A 23,360-nucleotide genomic window follows, 5' to 3' on the forward strand; every position below is an offset into this window, starting at 1 on the left:
ATTGGGAGTAGGATTCTCTCCCTCTTAGTTTCCCTTCCTTCTTCTCCTATTTGAACGATTACAGTTAAGTCACGTCAATGTTTTGTATTCATTTTTTGGGTAAAAGACTGTTTACTACCCTTATGTTTCGTGGTATTCAACATTTAATACATCAAGTTTTTTTCGTCTCAGAGTTGTACCTAAAGTGTAAATTTTGGGACAGTCTCATACATCCGTTAATCAAATTGTTAAGTCTCCCGTTAACTGTGACGTGGCCCCTATATGGACACTGACTAGACGCCAAGTGTCATCCACGTTTTTTTTTCTTTTTTTTCTTTCTTCTTCTTCTTCTTCATCTTCTTCTTCCGACTGTAACTTTTTTTTTCTTCCTCCTTCTCCTTCTTCCTTCTCCTTCCTTCTTCTTCTTCTTCTTCTTCTTCTTCGTCTTCTTCTTCTTCTTCTTCTTCTTCTTCTTCTTCTTCTTCTTCTTCTTCTTCTTCTTCTTCTTCTTCTTCTTCTTCTTCTTCTTCTGAATTTGGGGAAGATTTTTTTTTTCCTTCTTCCTCCTACTTCCTTCTCCTTCCTCCTTCTTCTTTCCTTTTCTTCTTCTTCTTCTTCTTACCCAGATTCGGTTTTTTTTTTCTTGTTTCTTTTTTCTTTTTCCTCCTTTTCCTCATTCTTCCTACGACTGCAACTTTTTTTTTTCTTCCTCCTTCTTCCTTCTTCTTCATTCTTCTTCCTTCTTCCTTCTTCTTCCGAATCTGGGGAAGATTTTTTTTTTCTTCTTCCTCCTTCCTTCTCCTTCCTCCTTCTTTCTTCCTCTTCTTCTTCTTCTTCCTCCGAATCAGGGTTGCAGATTCGGTTTTTTTTTTTTTTTTCTTATTTTTTCTTCTTCCTCTTTCTTTCTTCTTCTTCTTCTTCTTCCTCCAAATCTGGGGAAGATTTTTTTTTCTTCCTCCTTCTTCTCCTCCTTCCTTCCTCCTCCTTCCTTTTTCTTCTTCTTCTTCTTCTTCCTCCGAATCTGGGGAAGATTTTTTATTATTTTTTTTCTTCTTCCTCCTTCTTCCTTCTTCTTCTTCTTCTTCCTCCGACTGCAACTTTTTTTTTTTCTTCCTCCTTCTTCCTTCCTCCTTCTTCTCCTTCTTCTCCTTCTTCCTTCTCCTTCTTCTTCTTCTTCTTCTTCCTCCGAATCTGGGGAAGATGAAGGTTTTTTTATTTTTTTTATTTTTTATTTTAATATATATATATATATAATTATTTATTTATTTTATAAATAATTTATTTTTAATTTCCACATGGATGACACGTGGCGCCCAGTCAGTGTCTACATGGGCGCCATGTCACAGTTAACGGGAGACTTAACAATTTGACTAACGGATGTATGAGACTGTCCCAAAATTTACACTTTAGGTATGACTCTAAGACGAAAAAAACTTGATGTACTAAATGTTGAAAATCACGAAACATGAGGCTAGTAAACAGTCTTTTACTCTAACTTTTTAATAGCCAGAAGAAGACAAAAGGCGATCTATGAGAGGAGGGGAGAAAATGCGATGAAACTAGGAGGAGAGAGAATCATACTCTATGACATTAATTAAGCAAAGTACTGTACAATTCTCAAATAAATTTATTACTATAGCAAATTCAAATGGACATCAACAATATCCACATCATAGTGATACTTTATTGATTCTAATGTAAATTACATACTTTTTATTTTCGTATTTATTCATAAACTTAAAAATGAAATAAAAATAAAAATAGTGTCAATATCTATTTCAGATAAATAGACATACTACTGAAACACTCAAACTAAAGTAGACCATTTTTTGAGGTCATTTGTGTACTTGTGCTTAGCTAGTGACATGAAATTGCCCGCACAAGTTCAAATGGGTTTAAACAAGTCTAAGCAGCATTCAGTTGCAAGTCCTTTATTCCAGAATTTCTCATAGTACTCGGCATATGTGAAGTTCCTGTACATGGCTGGGTGGTCATAGTTGACGAGCTCCTTGGCAGGCCCAATTACTGCATCTGGTGATGGACAATAGAAAGTTGGGATCGATATTCTCTCCGAGTTACAGTTTATCACAGCTCTATGGAGTACACTCTTGTACCGATTGTTGCTAATTACCTGATACCAAATAAAATGGTAAAAAGGTTAAAAATCAATTACAAATTTTACTCCTGTGTTACAAAACTTTGTCCCTCTACTTGGACAAGTCCCCCTTGCTAGGGAGAAATGAGCTTAACTATCTCAGGAGTAATGCCATCATCTATTATTTCATGCCTCATGTAACTAAACAGGTGAGAAAAAAGACAAAGAAATCAAGATTTCACGCCATGGGGGCATTTTCCAATATGCTCTTGGAATTTGTATACCCCAGATGATCTTTTGGCCATTAGATCCTTGGTAAACAATCCAATAACCAAAAATTAATTAAGATATAATACACTGAAGCATAGTAGTAATAGTTATTAGTCATAAGATCTTTCATGCAAGATCTATTGACCAATATCTAATGACGAAATTTTGTTTGATAACATACACCGAAACGTAATAAATGTAGGATATAGAGTTTACCTGCATCATATCACCAATATTGACAATGAAAGTGTTGGGAATAGGGTTGACAGCAACCCACTTGCCATTTCTAAGGACCTGCAATCCAGGCAGTTCATCTTGGAGAAGGACAGTGATTAGGTTGGCATCAGTATGTCCAGGCAATCCATAAGTTAGCTCTGGCTGAGGACAAGGTGGATAGTAATTCAAAGCCATATGCTGCCCTTGCCTCCCCAGTGCCTTAACAATACAGTTCTTTTCCAAGCCCAAACTCTCTGATATGGCCTCAAGCAATCTCAGCACCAATCCTCTCACATTTGTGCAGTACTCACCCACTTGCTCCCTGTGAACAAAGTACAGCTCATGCGGTTGTGTGACTTAAATGTAATTAATTAGAAACAAATGAACTCATCTACGACGATGCTCTCCTGTTAGACTGGAACTTAGATTATTGGTCAGTTTGATATTTGACAAGATGTATATATAGTTCATATTCAAAGTTCGACAAGATGAGCATTTGTTTAGCAATGTAAGCCTGACTAAAGAACGTTACTTGAGATGATGACAAAAAGTGCCCTTATTTAACTAAACTAATAAATTCAATTGGACAATATTCTCTTGTTAGATTGTGTATGTGTGCTCAGATTCACATCTTAACAATATAATAAGTCTGGTTAGAAAACATTAGTTGGTTTGAATATTTAAGTACTAGCATAAGATGATGAAAAAGAAGGCATCCCTATTTACCTGAACAATGGGGGATTGTTAGGCCATTCTTGGACATGGTCTTGAAGAGGGTAGCAATGGAGCCTAAGGAAGTCCCTCCAGTTGGATAGTTTTTCAGTCCTGACGTTGAAACTGGTGGAGAGTCTGGTTGTCTTAGAAGGGTCATCTGAGTACATCTTCAACCTCTCGCTCTCTGATAATTGGAAAAACTCTCTTGCTATATGCAACATGTTTTTTTATCATTTTCTCTAGAACACCATGATTTTTCACCTGATATAAAAAGGTTGGTGCATCATTTAGTCGTAATAACGTGTAATTAAGTATAGAGTAATGGGATGTGTGTGTGTGTGTGTGTGTGTGTGTGTGTGTGTAAGAAGAAACAAAGGCACTAATCAACAGGGTATGCAGATGGAGTAAAGGGCTGTGTTGAAATCATTTGCCCTAGTATATACATACGTGCGTGTTTTAATTGTTACCTGAAAGAAACCATCAGTCTGGCATGCTAGACCAATCTGTTTGATAATATCAGAGTTCGTTGGGCCATGGAGGTCCTTGAGATCAATGAGAGGAATGGAGGAGGCATCTGATACCTGAAAAGCAGTGAGATTTGGACGGTCGGAGATGGGTCGGATGTAGTTTGAAGGGATATGGTTCACACCAGACATGAGGTCTGTTAGCAGTAGGTTTGTTGTGGGGGCCATTTTGTTTACGACTGAAGAGAAAAGTTGGAAAACTAATGAAATTTGTAGGTTTGGTGAATGGAGCTTTGGAATTGGATCCCTATCCCTATTTATAGAATATGAGTTGGGTTTGGCTGTTCTAGTTGTCAGATCGGCATGCCCACCACCTTCTCACTATGAACTGCTGACAGATTTGTCTGAGGTAAGCAAATAACGTCCTTCTGCTATGTCATATTGGGGAGTTTTGTTTTGAAATGAGATAACTTCCGGCCAAGGTTATAAAAGGCGTTAGACGCTAGTTGGGCGACGGGTTGAGGCCTAGTGCTTAGGCGGCTAGCAGGGTTTGGACGGGCGCCTAGGCGGACTATGCTAATTTAAGTAAATCTATTATATTTTGTGTAAATAAGTGTATGCTTATACTTAAAATATATATAATTTCATCATAAACTACAAAATAGAATGACGCTCGTTTGGGTGTACTTTTAAAATGACTAAAAGTGTGCTTTTAGAAAAAAATGTTTTTGGATTCTAAAACCACTTAAAGTGCTTTCTGTTAGAAGTACCAATTATGTGTTTCTTTCAGGAAGCACTTTAGGTGTTTTTTTAAGATTTATTTGCATTTTTACTAAGAATTAATTCTAAAAACATGTTCATCAAAAGCGCTTTTAGTCATTTTAAAAACACATCCAAACGAGTTAATATATATTATGAAGTATTTGAACAAAATGAAAACATGGGGACACAAATAAATAATGCTTGTTCATTTTAGTATTGATATTAAAAATGTAAAATGAGAGCTATTTATTTTCTGGCTAAATGAGTTACAACCTAGACGGGTGCTTAGGCGGTCTAGGCGGGCGCCTCAGCAGGTCTAGGGGTCATTTCTTAATTTTCAAACGCCTAGACATTAATCGGGACGGTGGCTAGCCGCCTATCACCTAGGCGAGATCTAGGCGGCGCTAGGCATAAATTTTTAAAACAGTGCTTATGGCGGAAAATATTTAATTTAATTCATAATAGTTTTGTTTTTGTTTTTTTTTTCAAAAGATTAAGAAAAAGTTAAATAAAGCCGGATTGATTATAGCGAGAGAGATGTGTCTTTCTCCTGCTCTCAATTTTTCTTTCACACGAATTGTAGTATGCATTGTGACATGTAAAACTATGACAAGTTATAATAATTTAATTACATAATTATTGTTTTTGTGAGTAGAGAAATTTGAATTTAAAACGTTTACTGATTTTTTTCAAAGAACAATATCAATAGAATCCTTAGTTACACGTTTTATAATATAATGAATCTAGAATTCAATCAAATTGTAGTTGAATGAATATCCATACATCAATAATATCCGCTGGGTGTACAGAATTGACAGAAGAGAAACGAAGAATAAAAATCAGAAAAATGAGTAGTTTTGGCTGATTCGCATGTCAATGTGTTGGCAACACCCCCGGTGACTTATCTAGTGCACCACGAGGAGATAGAAAATGGAAAACGAGTAAGGCAACTAGGCAAGAAAATAATTGGGCTGCCCCACACTTAGTCTTACTCAGAAGCAAATTAGAAGCTGATCAGCTGAAATAAAGTCACAGATTTTATTTTCAATGATGTAATCAAAGTGACATCACAATATCGTCATTCCCTACGATCTCCATGAGGTAACCCTAGTCTGCATCCGATCCAGAATAAAAACAAAGACAAAGAAAAGAGACTGAAAAAAAATCAGAGGCTACCAGTGTTCAACGATTTAATAATAAAAAAAAGGTCAACCGGTCACCCAAACTTGTGATATGCACTGTTCTAAAAATTCTCACCTAACGACGCTTAGGTCCCACCTAGGCGTTAGGCGACTAGTCACCGTTCCGATTAATGCCTATGCGCTTGAAAATTAAGAAATGGTGACTAGACCTGCTAAGGCACCCACCTAGACCATTTAGGCACCCGCCTAGTCCGTCCAGACCCGCTTAGACACCCGTCTAAGTTGTGACTCACTTAGATAGAAAATAGATAACTTTCTTTTTGCATTTTATTTTTCTCAATAAATTGTAAGAAACTTATTGAATATTTTAATGAACACACATTATATGCTTGTTCCCCATTTTTTCATTAGGTTCCAATACTTCATAATATATATGTCATTCTATTTTGCAGTTTATAATGAAATTATATATATTTAAAGTATAAATAGACACTTATTTACACGAAATATAATGCAATTACTTAAATCCGCCTAGTCCGTCTAGACACCAGCCTAAGCCCTACCCAGCTGCCTAGGCACTAGGCCCCAACCTGCCGTCCGACTACCGCTTAGGGTCTTTTATAACCTTGGTGACATGTTCATCACAAGTGTAAATCTCTCTCTGCGGTTTCTTTGTCCTACCTCACTCTCCTCCAACTCCATAGCACTATCACCAACACACACATGAACCAAAAACCTCATAAATTTGTGCCATTTTTCTTCTTCTGTGGGATGAAGTATGCATTTTATAGAGGGAACAAGGGAGGCCCCCTGTGGGTATTGATTGTTACGGATGAAGAAAGGTTGAGGTTTTACTATTAAATTAATTGGCAATATGTGGAATACCTAACATTTTATAAACTCTTGTAAGATTTATCCCTTCACCAATGTGAAATTCATTTACCTTCACATTCTCACATGCTCCCTTATGTGTGACGAATTTTCAAGCCAAACACGAGGACATAAGAATTAGGTGATGTGGAGCATGTGTGGCCATTGAGTTTCACACTATTAATGCAAAGTTCTTTCCGAGTGTCCTACCAGCAATCAAGCTGAGTGCTTCCTCATAAAAGGCCTTCTGAGCACTAGAGGGCAAGTTGGCCACTAACAGCTTTAAGGCACGAGGTCCCACAAAAAGGGCAGGCCTATTCAGATGTCAACTCCAAGCCATGTGGTGGCTAGGCAAGGGAACAAAGGCCTACGAAAAAACATAAAGGCTGATAGGTAGAGTGCTCGGTTACGAGTTCCACCAACACCAAGGTCGAACAAAGCACTCGGTCGCATCAGCTCAAAAAAGGACACAAGTGAACCTATTCTAGTGGCCCCTTGTTGCCACTTGTGGCCAAATTACGTAGGGACAACTAGTAGGTCTACTTTTTGGATTTGGCGCATTAAATGCAAAGAAAGTGATGGATTCAAACCAAGACGCTGAAGGTTTAGAGGAAGGCTTATGTAAGTACAACGAGTACTTCTTAGAAAAGGTCAGACGAATTGAGAGACAATCATACTATTCTAGCCAAGCACTACTTGTAACCTTGTTTTCATTTTATACAAAAAACTAGTAAACGTAGCCAAGTTTTGAAGGATGAACCACATTAATCCTTTGTCTATTATCATTTGTTTGCAAAGCCCAAATCCATCCAGGACAAACACTTGATCCATTCAACATTTGTTAGTCTCACCAGTTTTGAGCGTTAACACACACGTTAATTAACTTGACTCTGTTACTATGAACAATGTTGAGATTACACCACAGACGCTGTTTTGGATAGACAAATGTAACCTAAGTAGGTTGGTTTTGGATATCTGGAGGATGGTGTGGTATATATCGGATTGGGCAGAGTACATTACATTCGTTGTGTATGTATGGAGTGTTCTGTTCAGTGTCTGTCATTCAAATAAACTAGTTAGGGATGTGACATAAGGGAGCACATATTTCATTTGCTTCTGTTGATTTTCAGGAGGTGCTTGTGTTCTCTACATCGTTGTTGTTTGCAGCCTTGTATTTTTTGAGTTAGCTCTATGTTGTCTTTTTTCAGCTGTTACTGTTTTCCAGCTTTTATTAATTACTATATAATTCATATGGTCATATCTGACAAAAAGATTTACCAGAATTTACTAAGGCTTCATCTCTTACAATTTCTTGTGGCCTTTCAGATGGATGCTCAAAATTTTGGTCTTTCGCATATTATTGAAGTAGGTGGAGATTGATAGATTGTATATGTGCTTATTGTATGGTTAGATTGGTCTAGGATTGAGACATGTGTCATAGTATTGTTTGTTGACTGCAAGTTACAAGTGTGAATAGGAAGGTATAACCTATAGATACCATCTTCAACCCTTGAATTAAAACCTAAAATTTTTAATCCAGAATATTTAGGTCTTAACCCAGAACCTTATGGGTTAAATTTTTAGTTCAAGATTATTAAAGAATGAATTTACGATGATTTTTTTCTTAAAGTAACTTTAAAAAAAAACAGTATGTAGACTATCCTAATTTAATTTTACGAACATTTTAACCTAAAAATGTTTAGATTCCGATAAATATTAAAAAATCACTAAATCGACACCATGAAACTCATGGAACATTGTGAAATATATAAAAGATTTTTTTTAATTACTCTAGCCGTTGGGTTTAAATTTTGATTGTTAGGTTTTTTTTTTCTTCTTTTACCTTTGGTTTTGATCATACTAAATCTTAGTTGTTGGATTCAATGAATTTATAAATATAAAGTTAAAAAAATACACATATATGGTGGCCCAACCCCACTAACCTAGGGAAATCCTGGCCTAAATTTGTCTAAGAAATGAGTTTTTGGTTAAAACTCATATTTGTCCTAAGGTTTGGAGTAAGTTGGGGTGAGTTTAAAACCTAAAGAGTACATTGTAGCAATAGTCCCTCAACTTTAATCAAATTGGAGCAATGATCCCTCAACTAAAAATCCATTACTATTGATCCCTTAACTCATCAAAATATGTAGCTATAGTCTTTTTCGTCAACTTCGTTAGAATTTTATGAAAATAAGTTATGTTGGAAGAACCATTGCTACAATTGGGGTCTCTGAACTCATGAAAAGCTGTAGCTATGGTCATTTTCATCAATTTCGTCAGAATTTTGTCAAATAAGTTATGTTTAAATGACCATTGCTACAATATGATTAAAGTTGAGGGACCATTGCTACAATATGATTAAAGTTGAGGGACCATTACTATAATATGATTAAAGTTGAGGGACCATTGCTCCAATTGAGTTAAAGTTGAGAGATCATTGCTCTAGTTGGATTAAAGTTGAGGGATCAATGATAATGAATTTTTAGTTGAAGGATCATATTTGCACGTTTTGACGAGTTGAGGGACCAATGGTAATGAATTTTTAGTTGGGGGATCATTGCTTCAATTGAGTTAAAGTTAAGGGACCATTGATACAATTTACTTAAATCTAAACTTTGAGTTTTACTCCAAAGGTTGGAGTAGGTCTTAGAGATGTAATTATAATACAATCAATGAATGAAAAGTAATTCAGCTCTCTCCCTCTCTCTCAGAGATGTAATTATAATACAATCAATGAATGAAAAGTAATTCAGCTCTCTCTCTCTCTCTCTCTCTCTTTCTCTCTCTCTCCCTCTCTCTCTCTACTCCTTGCTCTCGTGTCCGTAAGCTCAATATCTCTTGATTCCACCATTGTTGGGACCAAGTTTGTGAGGATGGACCATGCGTATTTTCAGATGCTAAAACCAGTTCCAAAGATGAACAGGAACCGTCAGCATCCATGCGGAAGCTTTTGATAGCAGTTGTCCTCTGTGTCATTTTCATGAGTGTAGAGGTTGTTGGGGGTATCAAAGCTCACAGCCAAGCAATTCTCACCGATACGGCTCATTTATTGTCAGATGTTGTCGCATTTGCAATTTCTTTGTTCTCGCTCTGGCCATCAGGATGGGAGGGAACTCATCGTCAGTCTTACGGCTTCTTCCAGATTGAAATACTAGGTGCTCTTGTTTCCATTCAGATGATTTGGCTGCTTGCTGGATCCTTGTTTATGAAGCCATTGCAAGACTTATCAATGACACTGGTGAAGTTATGGGCTTCCTCATGTTTCTTATTTCTGCGTTTGGTTTACTGGTTAATATAGCCATGGTACTCTTATTGGGTCATGATCATAGGCACGATCACGGACATGGACATGGCCATGGTGGGCATGGTCATGGACATGGTGATCACAATCATAGTTATGAGGGTCATGACGAGACCCATAACCATGGGATTATTCTTACAACACATCACTCTTGTTGACCTATATTGACTTAGAAATGCCACATAATCTGCCATGTAATGTGCCATGTCATCAATAATGCAGTTGAGAGTTAGTTAGGATGGTTGTATGTGGCTTACAAGAGAAGGAAGTTAGTTAGGATATAAGATGTATAAAAAGGTAGTTCTCGGTCTATCTTGTGTACTGAGAATTCTTTTAATCAATACAATTCCTCTATCTTCTTTTAATTCTTCTCTTGAGTTCTTCCTTTCTCTTTATTTTCTGCAATTCTAATTCTTCTGTTAAGATGGTATCAAAAGCCATGACGGTATTTGGTGCTACGTTTTCCGCTGATGAGTTCGTTGAAGTTTTTGGTGGGTTGTTGCTGTTCGTACAGGCTTGTTGATTGGATTTTTCTTCGAGTCTTGGGTTGTTACGCAAAGTATCAGGTTGGCTACTTTTCTCTCTTATCTTCTGCACACCAAGTGTTTGTGTTTTTGCATCAGTGAAGAATTATGGCGATTTTGGGTGTTTGCTTGGTTGTTTGTATCTGGGTTCTTTTTGTACATGATTAAGGCCGATGCCAAGAATTGTTCAGAGTATTGTCAATTGTTGAAGTTTATGAGTTTGCTGAAGTAAAATTGTTAAGGCCGATGCCAAGTGTGTTTGATAATATTTAAGTTTGCAAATTGTATGTTGAGAAAAAGATTTATGTCAAGACTGTTTTGGTATAGAGTTGTCATTAAAGTTGAAATTTGCAGAAGATTGAAACCAGAAGGTTGGTAAATTTGTCAAGCATATTAAGTTGAAGTTGTGGCTTTATTGAGGTTGTTGCTTTATAGTGTGTTGTAGACTTTCTTGAAAATGTTCAGTCATCAACATGTCTGATAAGTCCGTAAGAATTGAGAATTTACTGGGATTGTTAACTGTTAAGTTGCACGATGATAACTTTGTGAAGTGGGATTATCAGTTTCGGTCAGTTTTAAGAGGGTATGAGTTCTTGGATTTCTTTACTGGTGAGTCTTCTTGTCCACCAAAATTTGTGATTGATACTGAAGCTGGAGTAACTAAAGAAATTACTGAGGTGTATAAATCTTGGGTTCAAAAAGATATGGCGCTATTGAGTTTGATAATTGCCACTTTTTCTGATGATGCAATGGAATATGTGATTGGGTGTAAAACTTCTCATGAAGCTTGGACAAACTTACAAGACAGATATGCTTCCGTGTCTCGAGCTAGGATAAATCAACTTAAGACTAAATTTCATACGATTTAAAAGGGTGGTGATTCTATCGACAAATATCTGCTCAAATTGAAGGCGATTCGAGATCAGCTTATTGCTGCAGGAGAGAGAGTGACAGATAATGATTTGGTGATTGCTGCACTGTCTGGTTTGCCATCTGAGTTTGATGTAGTTAAGACAGTGATTCTAGCAAGGGAAACTTCGATTCCTTTGAAAGATTTCAGGGCACAATTGATTGGTGCTGAGTTGACTATAGAAGCAAGAATCAACATATTGACAAGTGGCATGGCTGCGATGTATGTTCAAGGGAGTCAGTCTAAGAATGGGAGTCAAACTGATAGTTATTCACAAGGAGAGAGTTCAAGTACTGGTTCCAAGGCTGTTGATGGTCAAGCGTATTAAGGAAATAACAGGTCTTACAATAACAGAAATGGTTATAGTTCTTCACAGAATTATAACACGAATAGTTATGGGGGATATGGTTCATTCAATAACTCAAGGCCTTATTAGGGATATCGACAGAGAGGAGGAAACAATTATAATGGTTCACAGAACTCTTGGAATGGAAATTCTTGGAATGCTAATACTAATTTCAGATATGGTGTTGTGGTTGAATGTCAAATATGCTCTCGAAGGGGGCATACTGCTCCAAATTGTCTGAATAGAAGTGATACAGGTTCTTATTCAAATGGATTTCAGATTACTACATGTCAAATTTGTGGGAAGAAAGGGCATAATGCTCTTGAGTGTAGGCACAGAAACAATTATGCATATCAAGGTGCACCTCCACCCCCTTCTCTCATTGCATTTTCTGCTCAAGCTCCATCTCATATGTCTGCAACAGAATTTGGTCAGAATGCTCAAGGATTTAATGCTGCTGATACGTGGGTGTTGGACACAGGGGCATCACACCATATGACACCTAATCTTGCAAATTTGAATCAACCGGTACAATACAATGGTGATGAGAAAATCACCATTGGTAATGGGGAAGGTTTGATTATTAAACACATTGGTTCTGCATTCCTTACAACTCCATACCATTCGTTGTCTCTAAAAAATATATTACATGTTCCGACAATTACTATTAATCTTTTGTCTGTCAAGAAATTTTGTAAAGATAATAGTTGTTGGTTCACATGTGATGAGAATGTGTTTGTTATACAGGACAAGGCAACAGGACGGAGATTGTACCAAGGCAAGAGTAGAGAAGAGCTATATGAGATTCCTGTGAGTGTATTTTCAAGAAGAATGGGTACTGTTTTCAATAAAGCTGTGGCGTTGCTTGGGAAGGCTGTGAAGAGTTCAATTTGGCATAAGAGACTTGGACACCCATCTGAAGAAGTCCTTGCTATTATGCTTCAAAATGCAGGACAATCACCTAGTGAGGATTCATCACCTTCAGTTTGTTCTTCCTGTTTTTCTGGAAAAATGTGTAGGCAACCTTTCTCTGTAAAAGACACTAGGGTTAGTTCTATTTTTGAAAAGATACACTCGGATATATGGGGACCTGCTCCAACTAAGTCTTTAGAAGGCTTTAGGTACTATGTGAGTTTTATTGATGAGTTTAGTAGATTTGTATGGATCTTCCCACTTATCAATAAATCAGATATTTTCCAAATCTTCATCAATTTCTCTGCATTTGTTACAAATCAGTTTCATACTACAATCAAGTGTTTACAAACAGATGGTGGTTCTGAATATAAGAGTCATAAGTTTCAGTCATTTTTGGCAGCTAAAGGGATTGTACATTCTATTTCATGTCCATATACCCCTCAACAAAATGGTCTTACTGAGAGGAAGCATAGACACCTAGTAAAGATTGCAATTACACGTCTTAGTGAAGCTGGGATCCCATTACAGTTTTGGAATTATGCTTGCAATCATGCTGCATTTCTTATAAACAGAATGCCATGTAAGATTTTGGGAATAAAGTCTCCATATCAGTTACTGTTTCATCAAGAACCAATGCTGCATACTTTGAAAATATTTGGTTCTGTAGTTTATCCATTTCTAAGGCCATACAATCAGAACAAACTGCAACCTAGATCTAAACAGTGTGTTTTTCTTGGTTTTGCTGCTGGATACAAGGGAGTGGTATGTTATGATATATCTAGTAATAAGCTTGTGTTGTCCAGACATGTCATTGATGATGAGAATACGTTCCCTTTCAAGAGTCCAAAACAGTTGTCTTCGGTTAAGTCAAACAATTCACAAGGTCCACAACTGCCTCCAATCATTGTTCAATTGTCCTCTTTTGGTACAAGGGCAGATCATACAGCTTCTCTGATTCATGAAGATTCATATGTAAATCCTGTAATTGTTGAAGACTGATCACGAGACAGTTTGCAGAATCTAAGTTCATCTACTCAAGACTCGCAGGATCTCGGTCATCATAGTCACAGCTCTTCTCACTCTACTCTATCACCTTCAAATCAAAGTACAATGTCACTATTGCCTGTCCATAGTCCGTCACAATTAGAGGTACTACCACCCATCTCTTCTCCTTTGGTTCATTCTACTGACCAAGCGGTTCATTCTATGGTCACAAGATTGAAGTCAGGTACAATTTCACGGAGATCATACACAGGATTCATTGCTTCATCTCCAGAGTTACAAACATTACAGATCGCTGATGAGAGTGACTTTAATGGTGGTTTCTCCTTTGTTGCTGTAATTAAAGATATGGATGAGCCCTCTACATTCTGAAAAGCTTCTCCAATTCCTCAATGGCAAAATGCCATGCAAGAAGAGTTCAATGCACTAAAAGCTCAAGGTACATGGGAATTGGTTCCTCCTCCACAAAACAGAATGGTTATTGGAAGCAAGTGGGTTTACAAGATTAAGAAAAACTCTGATGGGAGTGTAGCTCGATATAAAGCAAGACTTGTGGCTCAGGGATTCTCACAAGAACAAGGTCTGGACTATTCAGAAACTTTTAGTCCAGTAGTAAGACACACTACTATGCGGATGATTTTGTCCTTAGCAGCAATACACAAATGGGAATTGAGACAGTTAGACATCAAAAATGCATTTCTACATGGTGAGTTACAACAAGAGGTGTACATGAAATAGCCTCAGGGGTTTGTTGATCAAACCAACCCCAATTATGTTTGTAAATTGGTCAAATCGTTGTATGGGTTGAAACAAGCTCCTCGAGCTTGGAATTCAAAGTTCACAAGCTATTTACCAGCCTTGGGGTTTGTTGCTTCTGCATCTAACACTAGTATTTTTATGAAAAATGATGATAAGGATGTGATCATTCTATTACTATACGTGGATGACATTATTCTAACAGGATCAAATGTTACTAAAGTCCAACAAGTTATTGTAGATTTGGCCGGTGTGTTTGACTTGAAGGATATGGGCAGACTTACATATTTCTTGGGTCTCCAAATTCAGTACAAAGAGAATGGGGATATCTTTGTGAATCAATCAAAGTATGTTAAAGATTTGATTAACAAAGCTGGAATGGAGTCGTGCAAACCTGCCAATACTCCATGCAAACCACATAGTCAGATGCTCTTGAATGAAGGCACACCATTACCGGACTCTACATTGTATCGAAGCTTGGTTGGCTCACTGTAGTATCTTACCTTCACACGTCCCGACATAGCTTATGCTATGAATTCAGTTTGTCAATTCATGACTGCTCCAACAGATGTCCATCTAATCTCTGTCAAACGGATCATTAGGTATCTTTAAGGTACTATAGACTGTCGAATTACATATTCAGTTGATTCTGTCATGAATTTAACAGCATTTTCAAATGCTGATTGGGCTGCTGGTTTAAATACAAGAAGGTCCGTGACAGGATATGTAGTTTATCTTGGAGGCAATCCGATCTCTTGGCAATCAAAGAAGCAACCATCCATTTCTAGAAGCTCTACAGAAGCAGAATACAAGGCCCTAGCTCATACTGCAGCTAATGTCGCGTGGATTCGGCTCATTTTAAAAGATTTGGGAATTGTTCTACCTGTTTAACCTACAATCTATTGTGATAATATGTCAGCAATTGCCCTTAGTGCAAATCTTGTCTATCATTCCCGGATAAAACATCTTGATACGGATTACCATTTTGTCCGGGAGAGGGTGCATCAAGGTGATCTCAACGTTGAATATCTCTATACTGCTGAACAGATAGCTGATATTCTAACAAAGGGCCTCCATAGTCCAATTTTCACTCAACATTGTTTCAATCTCAAACTCGGTTACCTTAGTTGAGATTGCGGGGGGGATGTTGACCTATATTGACTTAGAAATGCCACATAATCTGCCATGTAATGTGCCATGTCATCAATAATGCAGTTGAGAGTTAGTTAGGATGGTTATATGTGGCTTACAAGAGTAGGAAGTTAGTTAGGATATAAGATGTATAAAAAGGTAGTTCTCGGTCTATCTTGTGTACTGAGAATTCTTTTAATCAATACAATTCCTCTATCTTCTTTTAATTCTTCTCTTGAGTTCTTCCTTTCTCTTTATTTTCTGCAATTCTAATGCTTCTGTTAAGAACTCTCATCACCAAGAGGTGCACTCGAATGATGACGACAAGCACCATCATACCGAGGTAGTTAACATCACAGAACCTTTGTTCAATCATAGCTCTGAAGGTGATAAGAAACCAGAAGGTAAGAAGAAGAAGCAACGAAACATCAATGTGCAGGGGGCTTATCTTCATGTACTTGGCGATTCCATTCAGAGTATTGGAGTGATGATTGGCGGAGGGCTTATCTAGTACAAGCCTGAGTGGAAGATTGTTGATCTGATATGTACACTTGTATTTTCAATAATTGCGTTGGCAACAACAATCCGGATGTTGAGGAACATTTTAGAGGTTTTGATGGAGAGCACTCCCAGAGAGATTGATACCACAAAGATTGAGAAAGGTCTCTGCAAGATGGACGAGGTAGTTGCCATTCACGAGCTTGGGCGATAACTATTGGGAAGGTGTTAATGGCTTGTCACGTTATCGTTAAGCCGGATGCTAATGCTGATATGGTGCTGGAAAAGGTTGTAGACTAAACCAAGAGAGAATATAATATTAGTCATGTAAGATTCAAATAGAACGTCAATAGAGACATGAAACGTCATTAGAGATGGAGAGAGACAATATGTCAATGCCCGACTGTTATAATTAGGCCAGTTCAAAGTTTTTAAGACTTGAAAGATTGTAATATATCATCCGATTTGTTTGAGTGGATATTTAATGTTGGGCATAGTGCGATTGGAGGCCCAAGAACACAAAAAAGTAGAAGAGGATTGGGCTAGGATAGTTGGCAGCCCAGTAAGAATTGAAAATCATTTTTACCAAGAAATAGGCAACAAGCCTATGTGAGAGGTGACATATAGAGGACAACTCACCCCTAGTAAAAAGTACTTTTCAAGGGCATGGATAGGTAAACAAATGGTGACTCACCATATTCTGGAGGCCATCACCAAAAAATGGAGGCTTGGACAGTCAGGCTAGAGAGTTTATAAAAGCAACGAAGGACACAAGGAAGAAGGACACTCAACCAATCAATCAAAAGACATCCAACTTTGCACTCCAACAAGTAAGAAACCATAAAGCTTTAGTTTGTTCAAACTTTACCCTTTTAGTCACAAATCCACCATAGAAAGCTATCTTTTGTCAAGTTTTAGAAGCTCTACTACCTTTTCCTTGTGTTGTAGTATCGAATCCCTTTATTAAACCCGATTTATATTTCATTCTCCAAAGATTACAACCCCTGTAAAACACAAAGAAAAGTGGTTGCAATAAGACGAACCTTGCTTGACAAGGTCATAATCTTGCCCGAGTTTCTTTTGTTTGTACTTACATAAAGTAGATACGTTATTTTATGCAGCTTTCATTGTATCCTATATCATTTTCAACTGCTTTTCATTCAAAGTTTCATCTATGATTAATCTTGCTAGACTAATTAGCCTTGCTTCTTTAGTGTTAACCGTAACCAAAGAAATAATTTGAAGGGCCATGAACTCTCTTTAATTGGACATATGATATTATGAGTAAAAGTTCTTGTTTACAAGGCAAGAAAAAGAAGTCTAAATAACTTGTGGCCCAAGTAATCAACCTATTTAATAACCAAACAAGAACAATCTGTTATACAAATATAACGGTGGCACACTTAGACCCATATTAGTTTTGATTGTGAGCCTTAAGGCCTAACAATGGCCCCACAAAGGCACCATTCAAACTAATAACAAACTCATATTGTAGTACACCAAGCGGCAAACCTTGCTCGACAGGCAAGATCCAGGGGAGTTGTGCGAGGGACAAATCTAGCCCGAACATAATTTTGGCACACCCGGTGGGACCTATTTTGTAATATTATATGCCAAGATGAAGGAAGGATCGAACGTTCAGGTGGAAGGTGGAATTTGGGCAACCTCTTTGTCCAACAGTAACAGGCATGACATATCACCCAAAGGACTTTCCTTCACCCCACAACCCCAGGATCTTAGAAAGCCCGAAATCTTCTGAGAAGATGGGTGGAAATGTCACTAATGAAGATTTGCAAGCCACCATGATGTAAGTATTGAGAAGTATGGAGAATATTTCTTTGAAAACCAGAGGAGAGGTTAACAAGTTGTGTTCCTTAATAGGAACACTACAAAGAAAGTTGGAATTAGAATACTCCACACCGAAAGATGGTTAGGCCAGTGAAAGAGTCGTGGAGACATGCCCAGAAAAGGAACTAGTAATTCCTCAGTTTCCCTTGAAGAAAAGAAGAACAAAGGGAAAAGGAAGGAAAAGGCTGAAACCAGTTGGCAAGAAGACCATAAAGAAGAGTTTCAAAAGGCAGGCTTGCCCGATTCTCTGCCGCCACCACCAAATGTTAGAAGGCAAATCTGGTAGGAATGAATAAAGATTGGTGCATCTAACTTAGCGGGAGAAATAAGTGGAAATGGCTTATTCACAACTAGGGGCAAGCCTCTTCCTTACAAGCCAAAACCATTGGTTAATAAGGAATGAGGAGAAGCTAGATGGAGGCAGTCGACGTATAAAGATAAGCTTTCTTAGGCATTGATCATGGCCTGAAGTGGGGGACTTCTTATCCTCCATACAATAATATGGCCAATTAACAACTCAGGAATAAGTTGGCAGAATTGAGAATGATGGTGGTATATAATGCTCAACCTCAAGCCTAACTGATGTTTAGGATAACATATCAAAAGCCTTATCTTGAGTATGTTAATAAGCATAATCCTTTCCCTCTCAATTTCAAAATGCTCATGTTCCCAACTTGCAGCGGGGAAGACTGTAATGTATCATCTAAAGATCATATTTTCAAATTTTTGAATGATTGTGTGGCATTCGAGGACAACCCCACCTACAAACTGAGATTGTTTGAGAACTCACTGGTGGGCTTGGTTTCCCAATGGTACTCTCTGTTACCCCTTAATTCCATTGCTAACTGGGGGCAAATGGAGATGGCCTTTCATGAGCAGTTCTATAGGGTGGAACCTAAGATGACCATTAATGATCTGGTAGAAGTGAAGTAATATGAACATGAATCTATAGAGGATTTTATGATTAGGTTTAGGGAGACTAGGATGAGATGCCAGTTTCCAATCAACCATGCTCAACACATAGCCATTGCCCAGAAGGCTATGAGACTACCTTTGAGGAAGAAGTTCTATGATGTGCAGTTTAACGAGCTTCGGAAGCTGGTGATTGCGGCCACTAAGTTTGAGAAGCTACTGATAGAAGAACAGCAGGTGGAGCATTTAGCTAAAGTACCTCATTTTTATAAAAATAAAGCAACAATACATCAATTGGAGTTTGAAGACCTAGAGGTAGGAGAAATGTTACTTGGGAGAAGAGATAAAGCTATATGTGGCAGAGATAACCACTCATTTCAAACCTTTGATGGTGAAAAGATTGGTTCAACCTATCAAAGACCAGAAGATTGTGACAAATGATGGAGGGTTTGTACCCATGAAACCTCCAAAGTATCAATCATATTCCATTGACTTAACTAAGGCTGCAGACATCTATGAAGAACTAGTAAGGGCTCGAGTAATCTTGCCCGACATCACTAAGAAATGCCTAAATCTGAAAAATTCAGAGGGAAAAAGTATTGCAAGGTCCACTACACCTTCAACCACTCCATTGATAATTGTGTGCAATTCAGAGATTGGATCTAAGACCTTATAGTTAAAGGGAATTGTTGTTGGAAAAACCCTAAGCCAACATGATGATTAACATAGATTCATTCTCTGAAGCCTCAATCAACATGATAAATCTTAATTAGGTTGAGAAGGGGAAAGAAAAAGTTACTCTGGATGAAAGAGGAGAAAGCCTTATGCTTGTGGGAGGACCTTAGATTTATAAGCTTCTCAAGGCTTGCCTTTGGATGGATTTGGCTTTAATTTATGTCCTAATTCATTCATGGGAGAATTTAGGGATGTTTTTTTGTCTTAGTCTCAGCCACTTTACTCCCTTGGATGAAATTATGAGGCCTTGTTGCCTATTTTGTGAGCAATCTTCAATTATTGCTTGTTTTATGAAGATGCCTTAACTTTTTTTCCGGTTTTGAGAGTATTTTGATCCTTTGCCGAATTTAAAAGGGATTCTCCCTTGTTTTCCTAGTTTTTGGGGAAGTTTTCTCCTTCCTTTGCTTGATTTATGCCACGTGTCATTGATGACTTGTCCATTTGTGATGAATCATATGCCATGTGGAGCTTTGTGATGCATCATTTGTATGCAATGAAACTTACATATCTTCAGGGCTTCTCTTATATCTTCATCATATTTCCCAGACCACTTGGCTTCCCATCAAGTGCTGAACAGAGATGTGCACTCAAAATTAAGAGCCGCATGCTTATGAGCAATCTTGGTCATTACCTTCAAGCTACGCTTGCTTGCTCAAAACGTAGCCTCTGAAGGAGAATGGAGGTGATAGGAAGTTCCATACTGGACTGAATCGAAGAAAGGGACTGGGATTGCCTGTCTAAACCCCAGTTGCCTACCATAAAAGTTGGATGGGGGGGTAGACCTCCAGCCCGCGTTGATAGCCCGCTCGATCATTGTAAACATGAAAATTCTATATCAAATGAAACGAGAACGCGTGTACAAATTAGATTTGTATTGATGAATTTGTAGGGTTACAATCTCTGTTTTCAACTTTCCTTTTATTCAATTGTAAAATTTGATGTAGATGGAGTAGGTTGTTGATCCAAGGGTCGTGATGACTTGATCTTGAATGAACGATTGAATGATTGCTTCAAGTTTTGAGCTTGAAAAAATGCTTGGATGATCTTTACCTCAAAGTTGTGGCAAAGGTAGTGTAGATGTGAGATTTTGTTGATTCAAGGGTCTTGGCGACTTAATCTTGAATCGAACATTTATTACAAGTTTTGAGCATGCAACCAAGTCTTGAAGGAATCATCGCAAGTGCTTGTTGATTATTCATGGGAATGCTTCAGCTTTGGTTGAAAGAAAGCTTCGGCTTTGGTCAAAATAAAGCTCGGCTTTGGTTATGTGTTCTTTGAAGAGAGCTTTGGCAACATATTAGTCTTCAAAGAGTTGGTAGATGTTCTCCCTTTTTGAGAATTTCAGCCCTTCAATGTAGAAATTGTCGACCTTGTGCTTGTCTTAGGACCTTGTATTTATAGACTACCAAAGCCATGCCTTTGGATGGATTCGGCTTCTATTTATGTCTTGATTCGTCCAATGGAGAATTTAGGCATGTTTTTTGTCTTTTTTTCAACCACTTTCCCTTGCTTGGCTGAATTATAAGGCTTTCTTGCCTATTTTGCGAGCAATCTTCAATTCTTGCTTGTTTTGTGAAGATGCTTTAACTTTCTTTCTAGTTTTAGGAGCAATTTGGGCCCTTTGCCAATTTTAAAGAATTTCTTCCCCCTTTTGCCGATTTTGGGGAAGTTTTATTCTTCCTTTGCTTAATTTATGCCACATGTCATTGATGGTGGGTCTATGCTATGTGGAGCTTTATGATGGATCTTTTGCATGCAATGAAATTTACATGTCTACAAATGCCCCCACTTCAAGGTGCATTGTTGGCATGTGCTTGTCACATGTAGGAAACGTATTTTGAAGTCTTGCAATGTGAATGTTCTAACTCAAGGATTGTCGAGACTTGATCTTGAACTAGTTTGCTTCTTCAAGGGCCGTAGAGGCGTATTTCTTGAATGAAACATTTCTTCAAGGGCCGTTGAGGCTTGGTCTTGAATTGAAGTGATGAATTTCGTCAAGAGCCGTTGAATTGTATTTCTTGAACGAAACATTTCTTCAAGGGCCGTTGAGGCTTGGTCTTGATGAATTTCGTCAAAAGCCGTTAAGGCGTATTTCTTGGATGAAACATTTCTTCAAGGGCCGTAGAGGCTTAATCTTGAATTGAAGTGATGAATTCCGTCAAGAGTTGTTGAGGTGTATTTCTTGGACAAAACATTTCTTCAAGGGCCGCAGAGGCTTAATCTTGAATGAAATGGAAATTTTCTTCAAGAGCCGTAGATGCTTGATCTTGAATTAAATGCAAATTGTCTTCAAGGGCAGTAAAGGCATGATCTTTAGTGAAAATGAAATTTTTCTTCAAGGGCCATAGAGCCTTAAACTTGAAAGAAATTAATTTTTTTTTTCTTCAAGGGCCGTAGGGGCGTGATCTTGAAAGAAATTTTTAGAAATAGATAAATCGGCACATACTTATTGTATGTATTGATTTTCCATAATTTTGACAAAATACATTTGGTGTAGTTTGAATTTTTTTTCCTTGTGGTTGTAGGAATCTCCTTCAATTTTGGTAATGAGGGTGATTTCCTTCAAAGTGTTGGAAAGCTTTAGTGATTTCCTTTAAGGTTTTGGAAAGATTTAATGCTTATCCTTGGGCAAGTAGGATTTGCATTTTTCCTTTCCTTTTTTTTTTCTTTTTTCTTTTTTCTTTTTTCTTTCCAGCCAAGGGGATGTTATTCCCTCTTGATTTGGGAAACTTGAAGGCTTGCCCTTGCTTTGGAGGGATTCCTTTTTGTATTTTGGCAAGGAAATGGGCTTTCCTTTGTTGTTTTAGAAATTTTGAAGCCCTTTCTATTTTTTTTTTGTTCCTTTTCTTTTCCTTTGCTGATTTATTTTATTTTTGTTGTAGGAAAAACAAGATGTTTCCCCTTGTTTGCCGATTTTCACAATTGCCTTTTTTGCTTGGAATTTGTTTCCTTCTTTTGGTAGGAATGTGTTTCCTTCTTTTGATTTTCCTTTTACTATTTGGTATGTATTTCTTCCTATAGCATTAGGAAGCAATTGACCCTTATTTATAGGACAATTAGGAGTGAGTTTTTGGCATAACAAGTCTTGCCATGCACTGCCTATATGCTTCCTGCTGTGGGATTTTTTTTTTTGCTGCTACCGTGAGTTTTGGTCTTTGGAGCTTGTTGCAAGGCATCACTTTTTACCATGTGGTGCTGTGCAAAAGACTGTAGCAGGGTTTTACTGTGTAGTGCCTTTTGGTCAAAGTTTTCCCTCAGTAGTGACGTTGTCGTGCAGTGCAAGAAATTGTTTTCGTAATCACTGCGGGGTTGCGTAGTGCAATTGGGTAGCATTTTGGTTTTCTTTGCTACTATAGTGTGCTTTGAAGCTTCGTCTTCTAGCTGCCTTCTTTGTCATGTCGTTCAAGCTTTTTGTCGTTGATTTATTCTCGTTGTTGTGACTTTGTCGTCATCAATCTTCAACGCTTACGAGGTTTATCTCGCATGTCTTTTGCTTTAGTGAAGCAATCTTCTTTTCTTTTCTTTTTCTTGTTGCCCCACTCTTATGCTTATGTTGCCTTGTTTGTTTGTTTTTTTTATTTTCGTTGCAGCCATGGTATTTTTCAAGTGCTTTAAGAGCAATACCATCACTATTCTTGTGAAGGAAGGCAACTCGCAAGATAAGGAAATGACGTTGAAGATTTGTGCACCATTGACTGACCCTAAGGCGTTTGTTCTTCTTGCAAAAGACAACTTGATGTATATCAAGTCATGGTCTTCTGAAGTATCTTGGGAGGTGAAAGATTTTGGTCGTTTGAATATTAATAAGGCGTGTATGTCGAGAATTCTTATCTTGAACCCTTCGCACCATGTTTATGAAGATTCATTGGCTTCGTTTGAGCTTATTGGCAATCGCATCATTAACAGAGATGTGACTTGGAATGGCATCTTGTCGACTACTGGAAAAGTCGTCTTTGCTGAATTTTACTAA

At 37.7% G+C, this 23,360-nt stretch overlaps 1 protein-coding gene, 1 long non-coding RNA gene and 1 pseudogene across 2 annotated transcripts; 2 read left to right on the top strand and 1 right to left on the bottom strand.

Moving 5' to 3' along the window:
• Positions 1-1,840: 1,840 nt before the first annotated feature.
• On the bottom strand, positions 1,841-3,517 carry LOC114821158 (protein DMR6-LIKE OXYGENASE 2-like). Its single transcript, XM_070812331.1, has 3 exons — positions 3,287-3,517; positions 2,561-2,882; positions 1,841-2,110 (listed from the first exon to the last, which is right to left on the bottom strand). The coding sequence occupies exons 1-3, from the start codon at positions 3,493-3,495 to the stop codon at positions 1,865-1,867; spliced, it is 777 nt and encodes a 258-aa protein (XP_070668432.1). The 5' UTR covers positions 3,496-3,517; the 3' UTR covers positions 1,841-1,864.
• Positions 3,518-7,090: 3,573 nt separating this feature from the next.
• LOC114820922 (metal tolerance protein 1-like) lies at positions 7,091-23,360 on the top strand (annotated as a pseudogene).
• LOC139191384 (uncharacterized) lies at positions 9,954-12,800 on the top strand. Its single transcript, XR_011575425.1, has 2 exons — positions 9,954-12,167; positions 12,341-12,800. It is a non-coding gene; the product is annotated as an uncharacterized lncRNA (long non-coding RNA).

The sequence above is a fragment of the Malus domestica genome, chromosome 14 (assembly GCF_042453785.1).
Source record: "Malus domestica chromosome 14, GDT2T_hap1".
Taxonomy (NCBI): domain Eukaryota; kingdom Viridiplantae; phylum Streptophyta; class Magnoliopsida; order Rosales; family Rosaceae; genus Malus; species Malus domestica.

Excerpts from the sequence above, each read along its gene's own strand:
- LOC114821158 (XM_070812331.1), bottom strand. The coding sequence starts at position 3,495 with ATGTTGCATATAGCAAGAGAGTTTTTCCAATTATCAGAGAGCGAGAGG. Across the intron at positions 2,883-3,286 it reads AACAATCCCCCATTGTTCAG|GGAGCAAGTGGGTGAGTACT; the intron begins GTAAATAGGGAT and ends CTTTGTTCACAG. Across the intron at positions 2,111-2,560 it reads ATATTGGTGATATGATGCAG|GTAATTAGCAACAATCGGTA; the intron begins GTAAACTCTATA and ends ATTTGGTATCAG.